The sequence below is a fragment of the Leptonotus elevatus genome, chromosome 16 (assembly GCF_054856555.1).
Source record: "Leptonotus elevatus isolate MCC_2025b chromosome 16, RoL_Lele_1.0, whole genome shotgun sequence".
Taxonomy (NCBI): Eukaryota; Metazoa; Chordata; class Actinopteri; order Syngnathiformes; family Syngnathidae; genus Leptonotus; species Leptonotus elevatus.
Window position 1 is genome coordinate 18,762,466 of NC_141254.1, and position 19,703 is coordinate 18,782,168.

The 19,703-nt window shown below is 49.7% G+C and overlaps 3 protein-coding genes across 4 annotated transcripts; all 3 read right to left on the bottom strand.

Annotated features, from left to right (window-relative positions):
- Positions 1 to 601: 601 nt before the first annotated feature.
- Positions 602 to 8,741, bottom strand: LOC147161178 (max-binding protein MNT-like). Its single transcript, XM_086057900.1, has 6 exons — positions 8,360 to 8,741; positions 5,818 to 6,337; positions 4,101 to 4,142; positions 3,910 to 4,021; positions 2,948 to 3,140; positions 602 to 2,203 (listed from the first exon to the last, which is right to left on the bottom strand). The coding sequence occupies exons 1-6, from the start codon at positions 8,463 to 8,465 to the stop codon at positions 1,536 to 1,538; spliced, it is 1,641 nt and encodes a 546-aa protein (XP_085914026.1). The 5' UTR covers positions 8,466 to 8,741; the 3' UTR covers positions 602 to 1,535.
- A 1,604-nt stretch (positions 8,742 to 10,345) lies between these two features.
- LOC147161179 (lissencephaly-1 homolog B-like) lies at positions 10,346 to 15,954 on the bottom strand. Of its 2 annotated transcripts, none has more exons than XM_086098068.1 (11): positions 15,823 to 15,954; positions 13,754 to 13,944; positions 13,521 to 13,605; positions 13,156 to 13,230; positions 12,873 to 13,082; positions 12,606 to 12,774; positions 12,411 to 12,513; positions 12,062 to 12,290; positions 11,893 to 11,994; positions 11,652 to 11,808; positions 10,346 to 11,127 (listed from the first exon to the last, which is right to left on the bottom strand). In XM_086098068.1, exons 2-11 carry the CDS (start codon positions 13,783 to 13,785, stop codon positions 11,054 to 11,056), a joined length of 1,236 nt encoding a protein of 411 aa, XP_085954194.1. In that variant the 5' UTR covers positions 13,786 to 13,944; positions 15,823 to 15,954; the 3' UTR covers positions 10,346 to 11,053. The 2 variants fall into 2 exon arrangements, with proteins under 2 accessions (XP_085954194.1, XP_085954195.1); XM_086098069.1 differs by lacking the exon at positions 15,823 to 15,954 and adding an exon at positions 15,207 to 15,732.
- Positions 15,955 to 16,738: 784 nt separating this feature from the next.
- On the bottom strand, positions 16,739 to 19,275 carry LOC147161180 (coiled-coil domain-containing 92B-like). The gene is made up of 4 exons (XM_086098074.1): positions 19,052 to 19,275; positions 18,744 to 18,923; positions 17,869 to 17,916; positions 16,739 to 17,576 (listed from the first exon to the last, which is right to left on the bottom strand). The coding sequence occupies exons 2-4, from the start codon at positions 18,874 to 18,876 to the stop codon at positions 16,918 to 16,920; spliced, it is 840 nt and encodes a 279-aa protein (XP_085954200.1). The 5' UTR covers positions 18,877 to 18,923; positions 19,052 to 19,275; the 3' UTR covers positions 16,739 to 16,917.
- Between the last annotated feature and the right edge of the window lie 428 nt (positions 19,276 to 19,703).

Genomic DNA, 19,703 nt, shown 5'->3' on the forward strand with positions numbered 1-19,703 from the left:
CTGTAGGTGGCGTTATACACCATTAGGAGATGTGATCCACCAGTAATTTAAAAGAAGAAGATCAGGAAGCGACTGCACCGAGCGATGACGTCGTATGCGTTTGCTTTTGTAGTTCTTGATAAATCGTAGCGTTTTTTGGCATTTTTCCATCGAAAATAGCATTAATATTCACTTATTTAATTAATTCCAAAAATATTTCTGTTTCGTCGTTCCTCCAAACATACCTTACTTTATCGTCCGCCATGGTTTTGACTACAAACGTACGTGTGACGTAATATCCGGTCAAACCGTGTGACGTGATCCGGTCTTGCCAGCGGTTATTCGCAAAACCTGTTTCCATGGCCAAAATTCGCATTTTCCTTTTTACGATACGCTTCAAAATCCACCCCCTCTAAGTGTAAAAACCTTTATGCAAATGTTGGGCCCTTTTTCGAATTTCTGACGTTTTCATTCAGTTTTATTTTCGCATTTTTTGAAAATTCGAATAAAAAAATGGGTGGATGGAAAACCAATTATTGTTTCTACCGCCTTCTAGTGGCCATTGTAGTCAAGTGACAAATCCAATAAAAACAGTTGGAAGGAGCAGGCGAGAAACGAGGACTGTTGTAAATGTAATAATATTTATTAAGAATCTTGACGTTGACGGCCCACAGTGCTCAGGCCTTTATTATTTCACTTAACACTTTCGCCATAGGGAAAACAGACGTGCTCGTATTAATATATAATATCAATATATAGTGTGAGGTCCAACGTCCCACTCGCCCACCCGCGCTGCCTTCAACATGGTCCCGTAAACATGCACCACAACAACACAAAGCAGCATTCACAAACACAATCAGAATCAAAACAAGTCCCACGCACCAGCGTGCGTCACATGAAAGATTACGCAATCAGCAATCAGAAGATTCCACCTGATCACAATAGCAACAAAAGAGTCGACCAAGCGCTTTTTTCTTCAAACTTTTTCGCTTTTTCACGTCCAGTCCCAAAGAGCAAAAATCTAAACTTATGTTGTTTTTCATCTGCTCAGTGTGTGTTGTCACAGTGATGAAGAGGTTAAGTGGAGGCACACGCAAGCAAGGACAAGCATGCTGCCGCTTTCAAGACAACGTGGATGATGGGACGCAATAAAAACAAAAAAGTCAAATTTATGTTAGACTTGGAAGTCTGCAAAAAAAGTAAAAAATATATATTTTTTAACTGATCAGCTGCTTGTCGTTTGTACGACAGCAGAGGGCGCTCTGGCAAACTTCTTCAGCACATTACAGCGTCCATTCCCCACAACTGCCACAAGATGGCGGCAAAGTACTGCATCAAGCTCCTCAACTCACTTCCATATCGTTCCAAGAACCAAGCCATGTTTTTGTTAGAAAACAAAGTAAATTGCAGTAATGTGGCGAAATATATCCATCTTCTTGCTTTGTGTGTTTTGTTTTGTTTTTGAGGGGGGCTGTACGCACCCAAGGGAGTTTAAGACGTCTACACGTTCCTGACCAGTGACATCATCACAGCGCGACGCCACTTCATGGCAGCTTTTATGCCAGCTTGATGGTGCTGACGGGGAAGGTGGGCACCGTAACCATGGTGACAGCCGCCTGGCCCACCAGTTGGGGGTGGGGCGCCAGCACGGCAGTGGGTTTCCCCAATGCCGCCACCGCCTGCTGGTTCGCCACGCCACCATTGGCGCCGGCCTGAGGTGGGAGCTGCATGCGGGGCAGCGCGTGGTGGGCGAAGGTGTGCGTGATGTGGCCCACCACGGCAGACTGCGACACCGACACCCCCTGCGGGTACAGGGCGGGAAGGCGGGACGGGAGGGGCGGCCCCAGCCGCGCCACCGGGTGCACCGTGATGTGGCCGATGGGGGCAGGACCGGGCGAGGGGGCGATGTGCGGGAGGTGCTTGTGATTGGCCGGCAAGGCGTGACTGACAGCCTGGATGACGGAGGGGTGCGACACGGCCGAGGCGGGGGGGTGGGGGATGGCGGCGTGGGCGATGACGGTGGGAGGCGGCAGCGGGACCTGGGGGGGAGCGGGGCCGGAGGAGGGCGGGGCCGTGGCCAGCAGGCCCGCATGCTGGATGGGCAGGTGGGGGGCTAGCAGCTGCGCCTGTAGGATGGGGGGGCCCGCTGTCGCACGGGGGAGGGGTGCGGGAGCACCGGCGGGGGCGTCCTCATCGTCGTCCTGCTCCAGGTTGTCTTCGCCTTCTGTCAACACAAAAAATAATAATAATAAATCTCACCAGTTGTTAAGACTGCTGTTGGCATGAGTCAGCACAAGTCATGATAACTCGGAACACGAGTCGGCGAATGCGTCGTCAACATCCACGAGGCACGAGCAACGTCACAACAAGTCAGCAACTTTGTTGACACGAGTCGGCGGCACAAGTCAGCTCGTCTCATGATGAGTCGGCAACAATGCGATGAAGAGTCAACTCGTGTTGCCATGAGTAAGCAGCAACGTTTAGATGACTCAGCGCCTTTGAGGACTTATGTCGCCACGAGTCAGCGAATGTCATGACCACGCCGCGCACGTCAACCTAAGGCAGCAACGTCGTCATGACAAGTCAGCGGCAATGTTGTGATGAGGCAACTTATGTTGACATGACTCAGGTCGACATGAGTTAGTAGCCAGTAACCGGTCAGCAACAATGTTGGCATGATGAGTTAACTCAAGTCGACATGACTAAGTGAATGTTGGCGTGAGTCGGCCCAATTGACACGGACTCACCAAAAGTCATGATGAGTCAGCAACAATCTTGTAACAAGTCAGATTATGTTGACATTTGCTGACTTATGTGGACATTAAGTCAGCAAATGAAAGCAAAAGTTACACCGACTCAGCAAACACCAGAATGAGTCGGCACATGTCGACATAGCAGTTAGCAAGTAGCAATGTGCTGGCAAATCGGGTAGGCGCGGCGCGGCGCGGCGCGGCGCGACGCGGCGTACCCGAGGCGGTGGAGGTGGACGCCTGGTCGTCTTCGGGCTGGACGCTCTGTCGGATCAAGCGTTCGATCTCCAGCGCGTCCATCCGCTGACTCAGCTCTTTCTTCAGCTCCGATAAGCGCTGCTGAGTGGCGATCTTCTCGCGGGCCAGCCGCTCCATCTCATGCTCGTATTCCTTCTCCTTGCGCTTCAGCGTCTGCGCCGACCACCCGCCCGCATAGAAAAAAAAACAACAACAAAACAATTACACACGCTACTTTCGACCAATCACGGCGCAGGAGTGACAACATGGCGGCGGGAAGCTTTCCCGAAGCTACATGCGAACGACAATTCGGTCAGATGAAAGCCAGGGGGAGGGGCCATAATTGACAGGCCAATCAAGTGACAGGAAATGAGCCCTGTGGTGGTGAATATGGTGCGTCGCCACGGCAACAGCCTAAGCACCTGAGCAAACTTATGATGGACGATTCACTAACTTTTTTTTTTGTTTGTTTTGAAATATCACTTTTTTGAAAATGCACAACTCACAAGAATACAAAAAAAAAGACTATTTTACAAAAATATTAAATTTTCAATTAAATTATTTTCAGAAATATAACTTGTAATGTAAAATGTACAACTTTTTGAAAATTCACAAATAAACAAGAAATTTGGGGAAAATGAAAACACAACATCTATTAATTAATTTTATTAAATTAAAGTATATATTATATATTATTATAGTAATTTCAACATTTTCACAAATGTCGCACATTTGCAAAATAGCAAACAAAACCCCAACATTTTTGGGGGTGACGTCATCGCCGTCACCGTGGCAACAGCTGCCCGCCTGCTAACAGCGTCACACAAGTCATGTGATTAGACCCCGCCTCCCCTCCTTCACTTCCTGGCAGGCCACACGTTGCAGCTGTTGCCACGGTTACAGCACCAACGTCATGACGGCGAGAGCGCGAGGGAGGCAGTACCTGGATGTAGCGCAAGGCGCTGCGCAGGACGCTGAGGTTGGACGTCTTCTTGTCGTCCACGTTGGGGACGTTCTTCTTCAGCGTCTCGAAACATTCCTTTAGGTGAGCGCGCCTGACAAAAAAAAAAACAGTTTGCGAGAGTTACAATCGGCAAATGGCACTCGGTTGATAGAAGGGCCCGCGCGACTCACCTGTTCTGCTCCAGTTTGTTGTGGACCTCCCGCGTGCCCGCCCTGGAAACACAACACAAAAACATGGTCAACGTACGTGCACGCACACGTGCGTGCGAGCGCACGATCAAACATTTATTATTTGGTGTCGTGTGAAGCTCTCGGCGCCTTTTGTGTGCACGGGATTATTTGAAGACATCAGCTACATTCCTTAGTTATGAAATGGCAATGCAGTTGATAGTTTTGTCCAAAAATATGACCAAACTATATTTTTTTATTTATGTATGTCAGTAATAATAACATTTTTGTAAATATATGCATGCGTATATGTAGTATATAGTTGGACTTGCTGTTAAAGGGTAGACGGTATACGCTTTTTGGCCTTTGTTCTTATGTGTATATTTCTTTTTCTTTTTTTTCTTTTTACTTATTGATTGTTATGACCAAATAAACTAATCTAAACTCCCTTCCCAACTTGACCCCCTTTTTCCCCCAAAAGTCTTCAAAAGCTCCATTTCTACGGAGGACCAAAAATGCCAAAATAAAAAATAAATGAATAAAAGTGAAAATAAAAAGGGATATAAAAAAATAATTCAAAAATGAAATACAAAAAAAAAAAAAAAAAGATATAAATGGAAATGAAAACAACAATAAATATTTATACATAAATAAATAAATGTAAATATAAATACAAAAATAAAAAACAAGATTAAAAAACAAATAATTTAATGTGGAATTAAATACAAAAATAAATATATAAATAGGATTAAAATGTTAATCAATAAATATGCTCTGCTTTCATATTTATTTATTTCATGCAATGTTATCCAAATGAGAAGTCTTAAGTGTGTCTTGGGTTGAACTATTCGCCTATTGGCTTGGCCGCCATTTTGTCTTGAGACACGAGCATACTTCACACTTGCTGCTCAATCCACTTGGTTGCGATAATGCAGCATTATTTTAAAAAAACAACTTCAACTTGTTAGCACAAAAGTGTTGCTGTGCATTTTAATGTTTGATTTCATAACAAACTAATGTTTCATGGCTGGACTGGCTCAGTACTGTACTTCAATAGAACACTTTTTTTTTTCTAATCATACAAACTTCTTGAAAAAAAACACACATTTGTTTTTAGAAAATATTGACAATTCCGAGCTTGCGTCAAAATGGCGGCGTTCCAGGAAGGTTTGAATTTGGATTGATCCCACTTGGAGTGAACGAGTTCCGCCCTCAAAGAGTTTGAGGCAAATGTAAAAAAAAACAAAGATGGCTGATTTAGTTAATAAATGATTTGTGGTTATAGTTTTAACGCGGACAATCCAAATCACGTTGCGGCACGTGAACATCTGTCTTGTATTTACATCTGCCTCAAACGCTTTGAGGTTGGAAACGACACAATCCGAGTGGGATGACTCCGATTTCCCACGTTCCCCGAATGCAGCATTTTTCCTCTGCGAAGCGATGCTCTCCGCTCGTTGGACGTTGAATCGTTGTAATTTGATTATTTCTATTTGAATATGTGATCAAATGTTTGACTTCTATAATATTCGTATGCTAGTCAAAAGCGATATAACGCGCCGTGGAAATGAAGCATTGCATTGTGGAAATATCGGAAATGTTCGGAATTGTCAACTTCATGTTCAAAAGTATTTGGCAACTTTCTTTCAGAAAAATGTGAACGTTTTGGCAATATGCATAATTTTTTTTTACTTTTTACTTGACTTGTTTGAATACCAACCCTCCAGGCCTCCTCTTGGCATTTGCCCCTCCTCTCATGTCGTCCAGCATGAGCCCATTGGTCCTGAGGTGGGATGAGGGCGGAGCCTGGTGAGACTCCAGGGCGGGCCGCGGGGCCGGCCCGTCGCCGCACACGGGGGGCGGGTACCGAACGTGAACCTGAGGCTGTTGCGATTGGCCGCATTTGATCAGCCGGTGAGCGACGTCCACTTTGACGTGGGGGGGGCAAAGCAGCTGATGGGGCGCCGCCTGCGGCGGGGAGGGAGAAGAGCTGTTAGCCAGCGGCGGGCCGCCGAGCGCGGTCGCAGCCAGAGGGAGGGGCGTGGTCGTCGTCGCGACGACCGGCATCACGGGGATGATGGCAACGGGCCCCTGCGGGGGCGGGGGCGGAGGCGGAGGGTGGGGCGTCCGCTCGCCATAGCTGACGTGGTCGGCTCCGATTGGCTGCTGTGGGAGCGGCTCAGGGTGTCTCGACTCCGCCTCCTGGTTGATGAGCGCCTTCACCTTGCACTGATCTTCCTCTGAAAAGAAAAAAAATGGGTAGTGATGTCATCTTTCTATTTATAGCACACATTTCACAACAGACAGCAAGTAGAATGCGTGCCTCGGTTTCAAACCTTATATGTAGCTTGAGCTAGCATGTTAGCTTCATGGACGGCTAACAAATTGGGCACAGGTGAGAAGGCCCATTTGTACGTGCCACGCATTACGACTTCCGGGTTTCACGCATCAGCGTGGTTTCCGGCCAATGACGGCCACGTTCCAACACTCGCACCCCCACCCCTACGCCCCCCCATCTCAACTCTCTGAAATGCTTCGGACAACTGAGACAGACACACTCGCACCCGCCGACGGGAACGCGCAACCGAGTGGCACAAAGGCGGAAGCGCACGAACTGGGACGCGGCCCACATGTCGCAAACAGGAAACGGAAACAAAGCTGATGTGTGAAAACCAGGAAGTCCCGCCTCCTCCGTGGCATATACCCCATTGTCTGGCGACCAGTCCTGGGTGTACCCCACCTCTGGCTAATGTCAGCTGGGTTCGATTCCAACATGAGGAGACGCTATGCACAAAATGGACGGCTGGCTGATTGCTATGACGTCATCAAGAAATGAAAAGCACACACACACACACGGAGCTTCATAGAAAATGTATGTGTCTGGAAATCGGTGTGTAGACTGAGTTGCCATGGAAACAGCGGCCATGTCGGGAACATCCCCATTGCAGGGATTCCTCCAACGCCTTCTACGGCCCATCGCCGACATCTGACGCAACCGCGTGCCAATCACATGACTTCCTCATGACACACGCGCACGCACGCACGCACACTATCAAACTGGCCAAGCGTGTGTTACTTTCACTTCAATTCATTAAACGTGCATTTAAACAACAAGTCACGTGACAAGACGGCAGCAGGGGTGAAAGTTCACGGCTCAATCAACACTTGACTTTTCAAGCAGACGCAAAAGGCTTGCACGTTTAAATAAACATTTGAAGGTTTACGACAACAAAAAAAATCGAGCCTTCCTTAAGAAAAGGGTCAAAAAGCTTCATTACAACTGGATGATTGAAGATCATCAACGTCAGCATGAATTTTCTGGACTTTTGATCATTGAAATGCTTGCACATTCCTTTCTTCATTAAAAAAAAAAAAAGAAGAAAAAGAAGCAAACTCAGACAAGACAACAGTTGACAAAGTCATCAAACATTTCAGCTTTTTTTTTTTTTTTAAGTAGAAAGACAGAAAACAGACGAACTGGTTGTTGTAAATTGGGCGCGTGCACGCGACTCCACGCGCTAGAATGCAGCGCGCACGTCAATTATGTAACTGGGTGGAAAAGCGAGGTCGGCGTGGGGAGGGGGGAGCTTGTCCCCTCCCCGCCTATGAATGTCTGTGTGTCTTGGTAAGGGCACGTGGTGACCGGTGGGGGTGGGGTCACTAGACTGCGACACGTCATCAGAGGAGGAGTCACGTAGACTTCCCCGACCGCCCCCCCCCCTCTCCAAATTCCTTCCTTCCTTCCTTCCCGGTCTTCACGCTATAGTACGCGTGCTCGTGAACAATAAACAAGCGTCGTCGGCGCGCGGGCGAGGCTGGGGAGGGCGTGAAGGCGAAGAAGCCACCCCCTCCCCTCACGCGCGTGTCATAAGCTGGCTATTATGTAAAAAAAAAAAAAAGAAGGAAAAAAAGCGTGCACGCCGCTCAAAAGTGGGCCAAGTGGATCGCGCGCGCGTAACACATTTCGAGCACACATGGCCTACATGACGTCACATATTGGGGGGGCGGTTGTAGAAGTATAAACGATGAGGAGGGGGGAAAAAAAAGGGAAGGCTCGTGACAGGAACTCCTTGGCGGTGACGTGCACGCGCGAATGCGTGCGTGGGGATCGCCGACAGGGGAAAAAAAAGTGTCTCAGCATAGAAAAAACGCCAAGAAAAGGCACACTTTTGGAACCGGAAATGGAGGCTTCGCGGGTCTGAACCGAAACCGGAGGTTCGAGCTGGCGAGGGGGGTGGGGGGGCACGTCGCTCGATTCTTACCGTGTGAGAAGCTCCGCGATTCAGCCAGTTCGGTCCGCTCGATCCGGTCCCGCTCGGCCTGCCACTCCAGGAAGCGGGCGGCCTCCAGTAGCGTGTCGATGCTCATGGCGGAACCGGGACGAGGTGACGATGACGGCCGAGTAGAAGAGACGAGAGCGGCGCGGAGAAGTGGGGGGGGGGGGGGGGTATTCTCCGGTTCGCGAGGGGAGGGGTCGGTGCAGCTGGTGGTCGGTGTGTTTGGCGTGCACGGTTCCACGTCCCCGCGGGCTGCTCGGGAATCCGGCTGGCTCGCTCGTCGGCGGGCCGGACCGGGCCGTGCTCGTCCAAAGTGTTCGGGCGACAAGATGGCGATGAGGCTCGTCCGAACTCACAACAAGCTTTGAGGCGTCGCACGCCACGCCCTCCCGCAGTCTGGCCCCGCCCACTTACTACGGCTCCCGCAAAACACGGAGCACCTTAATTTACTCCTCCACGGCACTTGTAGCCCCCACAATCTCTCCGGAAGCCCCATCGAGTCCCTTTGGCGTCCTTCGTGTCCGCTGTAGGCGTTTAAACGCGGCGTGGCTGAAGTGACGTCACTTCGCCAGTGCCGGAGTCGTCACAAAGCGCTCCCGGCCGCTTGACGCCGTTACCGGGTTTTGGCGACGACTGCCGGGCCGCAGCGCGTGACGGCCGCCCATTGGCTACCTTTGCGGAGGCCGGCCAATCGGCGACGAGAACAACAAGCGTGGTGCTGGGCCACATGGGCGCCCGCCCCGCCCGGGTCCAGCGCGCGTACGTGTGCGTGCGAGGCATTTGCATAGGTAGCACGTGACCTGAAAGCCCCGCCCCCCGAGCGAGAGCGTGTGCCTTGTCGCAATGACGTCATCTGGACTATGGAGTGGCACGGCAAACTGCAACAAATTTCGCTTCCAATTTATTTTCCACAGAAAAAATATATATATTTATAGATTTTAATATTTTATTACGAAACGGATCAACAATGAAAAAATGTGAGGCATTTATAATTGGTTTTCAGACCCTTTTTTTTTTTCATCATTTTGGTTCTCGTCGGTGTCTTGAATATTGCAGTCCATAATCCAGATTTTTGTCTAAACGAACTATTTGGCCACAGTGTGCTTAATGCTTGTGATAGAGAAGGTTTTGCTGACCCCGTGTGTGCGTGTAGGAGGGGGCGCGGCTGTATAATATCAAGGAGGTATGAAACATGAAAGTGAGGTAGAGGCAAGTGGAGCACATGACAAGCACGCGAGCTGGGAGGAGGAAGAGGAGGGGGAGGTGCCAATTTGTGGAGGAAGCGTAGTGATGATGATGATGATGATGACCCAGATGGAAGTGCTGCATCACTCGTGGCTCTGCAGACAAGAAACAAATGTCACACATCCACGCACACAAGTCACAACACACAATTTGACATGATGTAAATCACATCCTCCGTGAGCCGGCACCTTTTCGTGGCGGTGGAGTTTGTGTGTCCCAATGATCCGAGCAGCTATGTTGTCTGGGGCTTTAGGCTTGACAGAGAAAATGAAAGAAGAGTTGCTGGTTCATCTGTGCAGCGTGTCCTGGGTGCACCCCGTCCTGTGGGACGGTTGCCAGGATACGGGCGAGCCTCGGGAGCCGCCTGAGCGCGCGAGTGAGCAAAGGAGGACGTCCAGCGTCAATTATTAATGAGACGTCTCCACAGCAGGCGCGGCCGCCATCTTTGTAGTCCATCATAAAGCGGACTCAAAATTTCTGCCGCTCAGGACGATGCAGGCCGTCAAAGGCGAACATTGGGAAACCCTTTACCACAAAAATCCGACAGGTGGCGCTACATCAGCATCAATCAGGTCGACACTGATGACCACCGCCAAATTTGGTGTAAACTTCAGCTGGGAAAGGCACCCAATAGCTTGGAGCTTCTTTCGTCATCAAATGTTAGCCAACGTGAAAAAGAAACAAAAAATTAAATGAAAGCAGAAAAAACACAGCAGACTTCACAAGTACTATTTACATGATTTTATTTCTTTATCTTGCAAACATCACATCCACAAATACCGATACACAACTCCTAGTGCGCGTGAGGTTTATGAATGAATGAATGAATGTGTGTGTGTGTGTATATGAGGCAGCAGCCCTCGGAGGGTCAACAAGGCAGATAGCGAGCACGAAACGACAACACGCACACACAAGCTGCAAAGTGCCGAGCAGGCCTTTGTCTTGACTGGGAGACGCTTGAATGTGTGTGCGCGCGCGAGCAGGGCGTTAAGGTTGTGCGGGTTCATTCATACATCACTTTACAATCACACACACACATGTTCCACAGTCAATTGTGTCTCGCGCACAAATCGGTGACACACTCGCACTCGTCACAAACACACGCAAACTAGGAACCTAACGCGCACACGCGCGCTGAGACCCGCACTCCCCCACAGAAGGTGCAATTTGTGTGGACAAGCTGTCAATCATCTCCCACTTCCTTCCCGTCGCCCGTGCACAAGAATGTGTGACGCTCACTAAAGGGGGCGTGGACTTTGAAAACCAGGAAGTGAGTGGCCATGCAAGGAAGAGCACGAGCCGGGCGCTCTGCTGCCGCGGGACGTTTAGCGAGCGCTCACGACTGACGTCTGCAAATAATTTACATAAAAGGACAAGTTATCTTGGGGTGGGGGGGGGTTGGGGGGGTAGTATAAGAGGGAATGGGATGCAGACTCAACGACACTGCCACACTTTGACTGTCTGGTCCACGCTGCCCGTCGCCATGTAGGGGGCGCTCTTGTGGAAATCTGACAAGAAGAAGAAGAAGAGTGAGCATGAGTGCATTGTTGCTCTTTTGCACAAGTAAACTGCTGGAAAGTAATCAAACATAAGTTTTGTTTTGAAATTCTTTTGGGCGGCTTTGGTGTCAAGAAAATGCATTTATATTCGAACTCTTTGGCCAAAAACAGACTTTGTCGTACACAAACATTTACTTTTCGTGTTTTTATAATTGAAGTTACACACTGCTGTAAAATCACACATACAGTTTTTTCTCTGCTTTTTTGAATTGTTTTTAAGAAAGTATCTAGTTATATTAGTTTTTTAACCACCAAGAAAAAAAGTCCGGAAAAATATCTTGGCATCTGATTTCACAGCTGCATGTAACTTGAATTTGAGTTTTCGGTGGAAAAGAACCCAAAAAAGCAACCGAAGTCGGGCTGGGTGTGGCCCAAAAATACAATCCTAAGAGTGAGTGAAGAGTGATAAGAACAAGTGTGATGATGTGGAAGTGATTTGCGTGTCGAGTACAAATTTGCGTGTGTCGACCGACCCAAAGAAGTGACGAAGTGCTCGTGAGCGTTGAGCGTTTTGGTGCAGCGTTTGTTCTTGTAGTCCCAAACCCGCAGAGTTTTGTCATCGGCGCAGCTGAGGATGAAGCCGCCGCCGGGGTGCACCAGCACGCCGCGCACCCAATTGTCATGGCCCACCTATGAATGCGCGACGAGAACACATGTTAAGCTAGTTGCAGCCCTGGCGCGTGGTTAGCAGGCGGCGACGTCGCGTCGACTCGCCAACGTCATGATGCAGATGCCGATGCCGACGTCCCACATCTTGATGGTCTTGTCTCTGGATCCCGAGAGGAGGAAGGGGCCAGACTTGCCGCTCTTCTTGTTCTGAAAACGATCAGACCGGCGTGAGGCGGCTGCGAAGAACGCGGACGGCAAGTGGGCGGGGCTTTACCTCCGAGCCGGTGGCCTCCAGGATGGTGGGGTGCGCGCTGTCGGGGGCCCAGGAGACGCATTCCACCACGTGCTCGTGCTCACGGAGTTCCGCCTTGCACTCTTTGGACAACACGGCCCACACGCGCACCGTCTGGTCGTTGGAGCAGCTGGCGATCAGCGAGCCGTCCTGGTTGGGCCGCACCATCCGGACCCACTCCCGGTGGCCCGTGAACGTCTTCACGCAGTACCTAATAGCCGCAAAAGACACCAACGGCGTCTCAGTGTCAATACTCATGGTTAGTCGCAGTCATCGCACGTCAAGACTGCGAGTGTGAGGCGAAGGCGGTCAGGTCGGAGCGCATACGTACCCGGTGGCCACCTCCCACATCTTGATGGTCTTGTCTCGGGACGCCGACACAATGTGGTCAGCGTTGGGCATTATGGCGACAGACGACACGTTGTGGCCGTGGCCTGCACACACGAGGAGGCGTATTAAGAATGACGACGTGATGAGCATTAGCATTAGCGTTAGCATTAGCGTTAGCGTTAGCTCGTGGGCCCACCGTGCATGGTCCGGATGCACTCGAAGCCTTGGAAGTCCCAAAGTTTGATGCTCATGTCGGCCGAACACGAAGCCAGCAGTTTGCCCGTCTGGTCGAAGGAAATGTCCTGAACGGAGTCCGTGTGGCCCTTCAGCGTGCGCTCAAAGTCTCCCGCCTCGTAGTCCCACACCTGACACGCAGCAACACCACCACTCAAAGTTGATTGGTGGACGGTTGCCCCTGGCAACCAGAGCGACGCCCAAAAAGAGGGCGGAACGGAATCCTGACCTTGATGGTGGCGTCCTCGGAGGCCGTGACCATGACGGTGAATACGGGATGGAAGAGGACCCGGGTGATGGGAGCGCGGTGGCCGCTGAGGGCGTATCTCTCTGGGGGGCGGGGGATCCACTCTTTGGGGTCCCTCTTGTGAGCCACCGGCCCCCCGCCGTGCGTCATCTCCTCCTTGGCTTCGTTCAGCTTGGACTCCAACTCCATCACCTCCAAACAAAGCAAAGTTCAAAGTTGACGGATCGGCACAAAGCGGCGGCGCCACAGCAAACGCCGTCCTCACCTTCTTCTGTAATCGGATGACAGACGTCCATTTCTTCTCCAGGAGCCCCGCGTACTTTTTGTCCGCGTCCTCATTCTGGACATCAAACAAACACACCGGTTCGGACGAGGCAGTCGATGTTGCGCTACTTAAAGCTGCGACTCAACAAGATTCATCCGTCTTTTTTCTGTTCCATCAATCAAATGAAGAATTGAATGCTCGACTTTACATTAGTGCTTCTCAATTAGCTTTTGCTGCGTCTCCTCCGACTCGCCACTCTAGACTATAAATAGTATTTGTTTATAAAATTGTGTTAAGTAAGCCTTCCACACAGTCGTTAAACTTTTCCAACCATAAAAATGGTTGCAACGTTTCGAGTTACTGACCATATCCAGCTCGGCTTCTTTCTTGAAGGTGGAGTAGGCGCCATCGTATCCGTTGGAGCGTATATAGTCAGCGATGGCTCGGTTTCTGATCCGGAGCCGTGTCGCGTCGCCATGGAAACAACGCACATTAGGAAGTATGCCACATTTATATGCAAACGGCGCAACACGTCCCACATCAATATTTCAGCTTGTTGAAATTTAGGAGGCCAAAATGCATCCATACGCACGCTTACAGTTCATCTCTTTGCCTCTGCGACAGCACCATGATGATCCTGATGCCGACGATGAGGTGAGGCAGGTCAGGTGAGGGGTTTGAGGAGGGGGGGGGGGCAAGGGGTTGGGGGCGAGCGTGGAAGAGGCCCGGGACGGGAAGACAGCAAGAGCAGCTCAAAAGGATTTCTCACCGCTCAGCGCTGGCCGGCACCTGAAGGGAGGAAAGGACGGGTTGGCAATTTGACACTCGTTTCTCGATCCAACGATCGTTTGTTAACGGACCGAGAGAGTTCCTACAAAGTCATTTTTCAAATCCTTTTTGCAGTGATTAGAGAGTCCACAACTATGACGGGATTTTGGTATCGAATTGTTGGGGAAGTTCAACATCGACTGACATGTTGATGCTCTATGAAGAAAAAACGATGTTAATGCTAATTGCTAATCATGCTTGCTAACGATGCGTTTACCAGCAGCCCACGCAATTTTCTCACCAGTGTGCACCAACACCAATCTACAACGAAATCGCCAAGGTGGCCAGATGCGAATGTTAAGCATCAACGGCCACAAGTTGAAAAGTTTAAGGGAAGACGAATCGTAAAAAGAAACCTACAGGACGTCTAATCTCATACAGGTTGAAGATGAAATTGCAGCCATAAAGATGAACAGGCGTCACTGAACTATGACCTTTGCCACGGATCACGATCAATCACGTCACCGTTCTGATTTCACTCAAATCGTAATCTCCAATGTTCAACTTTCACGCCAGTCAAGTGAAGCTGCAGTTTCAATGTGTCTGTTCAAAACTGCTAATCAACAAGCGAATGTAGCACAACGCCATTAGGCGAGCATGAGAGCAAATATGCGAGAGGGAAACATGCATGTTCATCTGCTTCTCTCGCATTTTGGTCCGTTGGTGGCCAATTGTTTTGAAGTAGCAACTTTCTTTTACCTCAACAGCTTTTCCGAGTTGATAAGGGAAGTTTTTTTTGTGTGTTTTACATGGAAGCTTTAAAAGGGAGTTATTGCAGAAAACAAAAAAAACAAAAGTTCAAGAGGAGCAATTGGAAGAGTCTTGAGACAAAACAAGTGTAAACGTTTAACGTTGCGTCCTTCGCGGTGGTAACAATAGCTGCTTTTCCTGGAGACTTTTTTTGGGCATTCCGAATGAAGATTTCTAGTCACCTGTTGACATGCAACGTGATCTATTCAGTTCATTGTGTTTGAGTTCAAAACAAAACAAAAATGTCCCTCCGTTGTTTTTCGACTGCCAATGAATAACGGAGAGAAGGAACGGCGGATGGCGATCATCTTGAAGCTTCGTTGCTCTTCCTTTCCTTCCTCCGTCATCAGCTTGCAAAGGCAAAGTTGCAAGCGGCCACCACCAAACTACGCCCTTTTCGCCCGACGTTAGCTTAGCCGCGAGCTAGTTAGCCGCCTGCACCTGCCAAGACGCCAAATGTTTGCACAACCTACCTGCAAAAGACACAACGGCTCCCGCTCCCGCTGCTGCTGCTTGCGAATGCGTTAAAGTGCTGCAAATCGGAGCTTGCTTGATTTTAGTCCGCCGTGCACCAACAGGGCGTCACTCACTTGTCAGGCGCACACATGACGTCAGCCTTTCCAGCTGAACGTTTGACGGCCGACACGTCGAAATACGTCAACAAATTCACAATTGGTCAGCCGGCCGGTGGCCGCGCTCCGCTTAGCACGATAGCTTTAGCACTTAGCTCGTCGTTCCCCGTCACAACTTTCAGCTAACGTTAGCCGGATGCTAATGTGCGCTGACAGGCCACACGCCAAAACACAAAAGCACTAAATCGTTGACGATTAAACTCTAAACTTTAAACATCACCGCCAGAATGTTCCAAGCCCATAAAAACTGCAAAAGTTTAGCTAGCCCCAAGACAAGGCTAGCCTAGCCTAGCCTAGCTTGCGGTCTCGCCGCCATTTTGAGACACACGAGAGCGAGCGAGCGCGCGCACTGCAGGCAGCCATAAAAAAAAATAAAAATAAAACGTCGCTCAAAGCTCCCAAAGTCGCTTTGTGGGTCCCCGCGGGGAAAACACCTCCAAGCGCGTATAAGACTCACCCGGGGACAAATGTCGGCGCTCATGTCGTCTTCAAATGCTCACCGATCGTGAAAAGGTTCTCTTGGGCGGCGCGCACGTCAACCGGCAGCCGGGAGCGAGCGTTGTGCTTGGCTGCACGCGCACGCGAACACGGCGGCGCGCACGCTGACCTGAGGATGAGGGTGGAGCGAGGGTGGGCGTGATGGGGGTCCACTTGACATCAGTCACAATATTCAGAAAGTAGCACTGTGACAACGACATTTAAAAGACGATTAAAAAAGAAAAAAAAGTCGAGGACCAATCAGAGAAAGAAAACTATATTAACAAGAAAAACTATTCCCGTTCAAGGAAAATAAACTTGTGAAACTTATTTAAACTTTTCTGAATGAATGTCAATTTCCTACACACGTGTTGTCACTAAATTAAGAGACCTGAAATAATGATCTTTAATCAAAAATCATTAATCAATAATGGGATTGCTTTTAGGAAGTTCAGTTTGTGGTTATCAATTTTTCCCAACAAAGGAAAAAGTCACCATCCTTTTTGCAACTGCGCTACTTATTGGTATACCGATTAATGTGAAGGATTACCAATTGTATACGCACTACTGCAATAGCAAATTTGCTCAAATTACCTTTAATCATGTTGTGTTAAAAAAAATGGTCTTGTCGGCTTTTCAAAATAAAAGTTTCAAGCTGAAGATGATGAAGATGATGAAGATGTGAGCACTTACATCAATCATCCATCTTGCAAGATTTTTTGGGGAGCAAACACAAGCACACAAAGTTAGAATTACCACACACACACACACACACACACACAGTGTCAGAACATTTTGTTATATTGTATGAGAGAGAACGTGTGTTTAAAGAGCGTGCATGTGTGAGTGCATTTCAGTAGGATTTTGTATTTGGTATTACAGTTTATTTTGGTTGAAACCCAGCAAGAAAGACACAGAAAGTTTGTCAAGAGGTGATTTTCATTTTCGAAGACTAATGACAGGAAGGCAGGAAGTTGTCATCCGGCACACCCGTCCAATCAGAAGACAAGAACGAAGACAAACGCGCGCCCACGTCAGCCAATCACAAGTCTTTTTCATCAGGTCACAAATGACATCACAGGGCCGTCTCGCCCTCGGTGGCGCCCATGTCCACGCGCCCCCGCAGGCCGCCGCTCTCGTCAAAGTCCTCCCAGTCGTCCGCCTCGCCATCCGGCGCTCCCGTGTGCGGGCTCCAGCGCAGGAGGCGGTACCGTAGGGGCACGAGGAAGAGGGAGGGGTCCGGCATGGGGCGCGGCCTCTGCGGCGACGTCACTCTCTCCCGGGGTACGCACGCCCGGACCCGCTCCGTCCTCACGCAGGGTAACACCGGTGGTGGGCTCTCAAGGATGGCGGCGGGCGGCGGGGACGGGAGCTGCTCGGCGTTCTCTCCCTCGTCTTCGTCATCCTCTTCGTCATTTTGAGAAAGTGGCTCCCGCTGTTGGCGGACGCCCCGCCTCTGTCGCAGCTTGGCGCGGGCGGCGTTGAGCTGACGGCACAGGGCGGCCGTGGTGCCCTTCTGCCGCTGGAGCTCGCGGTTGAGCAAGGTGATCTTGTGGCTGCGCCGCTTCAGCTCCTCCAGGAAGTGGCGCTCGTCCCGCCGCAGGCTGCGTCCCAACTCCGACGCTCGCGCCCCGCCCAGGCGCAGCTCCCCGCGGGCCGTGGCGGTGGTGCGGTGCCGCTCCTCCAGGAGGCGCTGCGCGCCATCGCGGCGCGACGTCAGCTCTGCTTCGTCCTCTGACACGCAGCAAACAACCCAAGAAGAAGAGAGTATCGAATAATATATTCCGATTTCAAAGTTTTCAATCCATGCTAATTTGTTTTAGCCGGTCTATGGTTAGCATTAGGCTAGCATACATTCATTATATATGGACTGATTGTTGGCTTTGGTTGCTTTCAAATATTTTCTTTTGTCTCGTTTTAAGGCCATTCACAACACTTTGACAAACTTGTTGATTATACAGAACTTAACGTTGCTGTGTTGTCGGCCGCCATTATCGTGAACTTCATCTGAGAGCGACCAACTCACCTGCCGTTGTCCTGTGTGGGAACCTGGAGTCCAGCTCGCAGGTCAGCTCTGCGCACATAAAGACGACATCATCAACATGCGAGTGAGCTAACAAATACACGCACGCACGCACGCACGCACAAAAAAAAAAAAATATATATATATATATATATATAGAAAAAAAATAATAATAAAAGAGCAATGATGATGACATTTCCGAATGAACAATACTGAGCTCTTAAAAAGAAAAAAAAAAAAGAAAAAAAAGAAAGTCAAATGTGGAATTAAAATGTCGATTAAAAAAAAAAAAAAAAAAACATGCGAGTGAGCGAGTGGCGGGCTGTGGGTTCCGAACCCTCCAGTGGGGACTTCCCGGACTTACTGAACCAGCAACAATATCACATCAACGCAATTCTACCGTCTCAGTTCATTATAAGGCGAATCCACATCACGTGATTATCTTGACATGCTGTCATCTGATTGGACAAACCAACATTTCAAACATCCATCCTGTCGACCATTCCAGATGAAAACAAAGACCACGTTGGCCGTGACAAGTTTTGCTCTGACCAACCAATCAAAGAATGGAAAAATGCTGACATGTTTTAGGGCCAATTTGAAAAGTGATTGGGTCAAGGAACTATCCCATGGCTCACATCTTTCTCATGACAGGAAACTTATTGTGTTGGATGTAGGCATATTACATTGATGCTGAAATCCGATTGGATAAAAAGTAAAAAAAAAAAAAAAAGCAAGCCAGCAATGGACGGACCGGCTAAGCTAATTGAGCTTTTAAATGTAGGTCAGTGCGTCTGAGAAGGCCTTGCTGGCCCTGACCGTCACCCACTGGGCTGCTGAGTGGGAGCGCGTGCGCGAGCGCGTGCGCGTGCACGTACCCTGGCATCTCCTCTTGAGCTCGCTGATCTCCACGTGCAGTCCGGCCAGCAGCGTGAGATGCTCCTGCTCGAGGAAGACGATTCCTCGGTGCACGCTGGCCACGCGATGCTCCAGCGCTCTGCTGGCCTCCATGGCGGGAAAGCACGTGACGTGACGTGACGTGACGTGACCAGCGCGTCCTCAAACACACAAAACAGGATTCCTGTTAGCAATCGCAAGCTGCTGCTGCGGCGGCGGCGGCGGCGGCGCGCGTGCACGCGTGGCGACCACAAACGTCGCTCGAGCGTGCGCGTGCATGCTCCTCTACCGTGTGAGGTGAGTGACGTGGATCGCGTCCTGCTCCTCGCCCGCCACACAAAAGATCCACGCAGGACGCCGCGTGCGCGCGCTTCGAGCAGTCGCAGAGGGGAAAAAAAAGAAGAAAAAAAAAAACACGTCCTCGTCTTCACCTTCTGCGTGGCGACAAGGCAGCGTGCACGACAAAGGCAAGCGATGCGCGTGTGCGTGCGTGTGTTTGTGGTGGGCGACCAGTGCCACCTAACGGCAGGAAGAGAAACTTCACAGAGAGGACGTATAGTTTGCAGGCAGTTTTTGAAGGCTCCTATGGATGATGGCGTGTGACGTCATCACGTTGTCAATGCAAGGGGGAAATACTTTGAATGCCGGGGCTCCGGTTGGCGTGAGTGGTGACCGTCTCTTGCCTTCGGTGCAGGTTGGCGTGAGTTTGATTCCCGCCTGGGAGACCATCTATGTGTGTGAGTGCGCCCCAATTATTATTTTTTTTAACTTTGAATGCCAAAACAAAGCAAACCAAATTGTGAAAATGTACTATTCGGTCTCATTTAATGAGGTTCATCACACCCGGTTTGGAAAAAGTTGCATTCAAGTCCATTTGGGTCATTGATTAGATTTTGATATCATGGACCTCGAAAGTGATTTCAAAACAAGCTGGTAGTGAC

Bases quoted from the DNA above. Each gene is read 5' to 3' on its own strand.
- LOC147161178 (XM_086057900.1), bottom strand. From the start codon at position 8,465: ATGAGCATCGACACGCTACTGGAGGCCGCCCGCTTCCTGGAGTGGCAG. The intron at 4,143-5,817 runs GTTGGTATTCAA...TTGTGTTTCCAG, and splicing joins GCCAAGAGGAGGCCTGGAGG to GGCGGGCACGCGGGAGGTCC. The intron at 2,204-2,947 runs GTACGCCGCGTC...TTGTGTTGACAG, and splicing joins GTCCACCTCCACCGCCTCGG to AAGGCGAAGACAACCTGGAG.
- LOC147161179 (XM_086098068.1), bottom strand. From the start codon at position 13,785: ATGGTGCTGTCGCAGAGGCAAAGAGATGAACT. The intron at 13,606-13,753 runs GTAAGCGTGCGT...GCTCCGGATCAG, and splicing joins CAGAGGCAAAGAGATGAACT to AAACCGAGCCATCGCTGACT. The intron at 12,291-12,410 runs GTACGTATGCGC...TGCGGCTATTAG, and splicing joins ATGTGGGAGGTGGCCACCGG to GTACTGCGTGAAGACGTTCA.
- LOC147161180 (XM_086098074.1), bottom strand. From the start codon at position 18,876: ATGGAGGCCAGCAGAGCGCTGGAGCATCGCGTGGCCAGCGTGCACCGA. The intron at 17,917-18,743 runs GTACGTGCACGC...TTATGTGCGCAG, and splicing joins GCTCAAGAGGAGATGCCAGG to AGCTGACCTGCGAGCTGGAC. The intron at 17,577-17,868 runs GTGAGTTGGTCG...GCTGCGTGTCAG, and splicing joins CCCACACAGGACAACGGCAG to AGGACGAAGCAGAGCTGACG.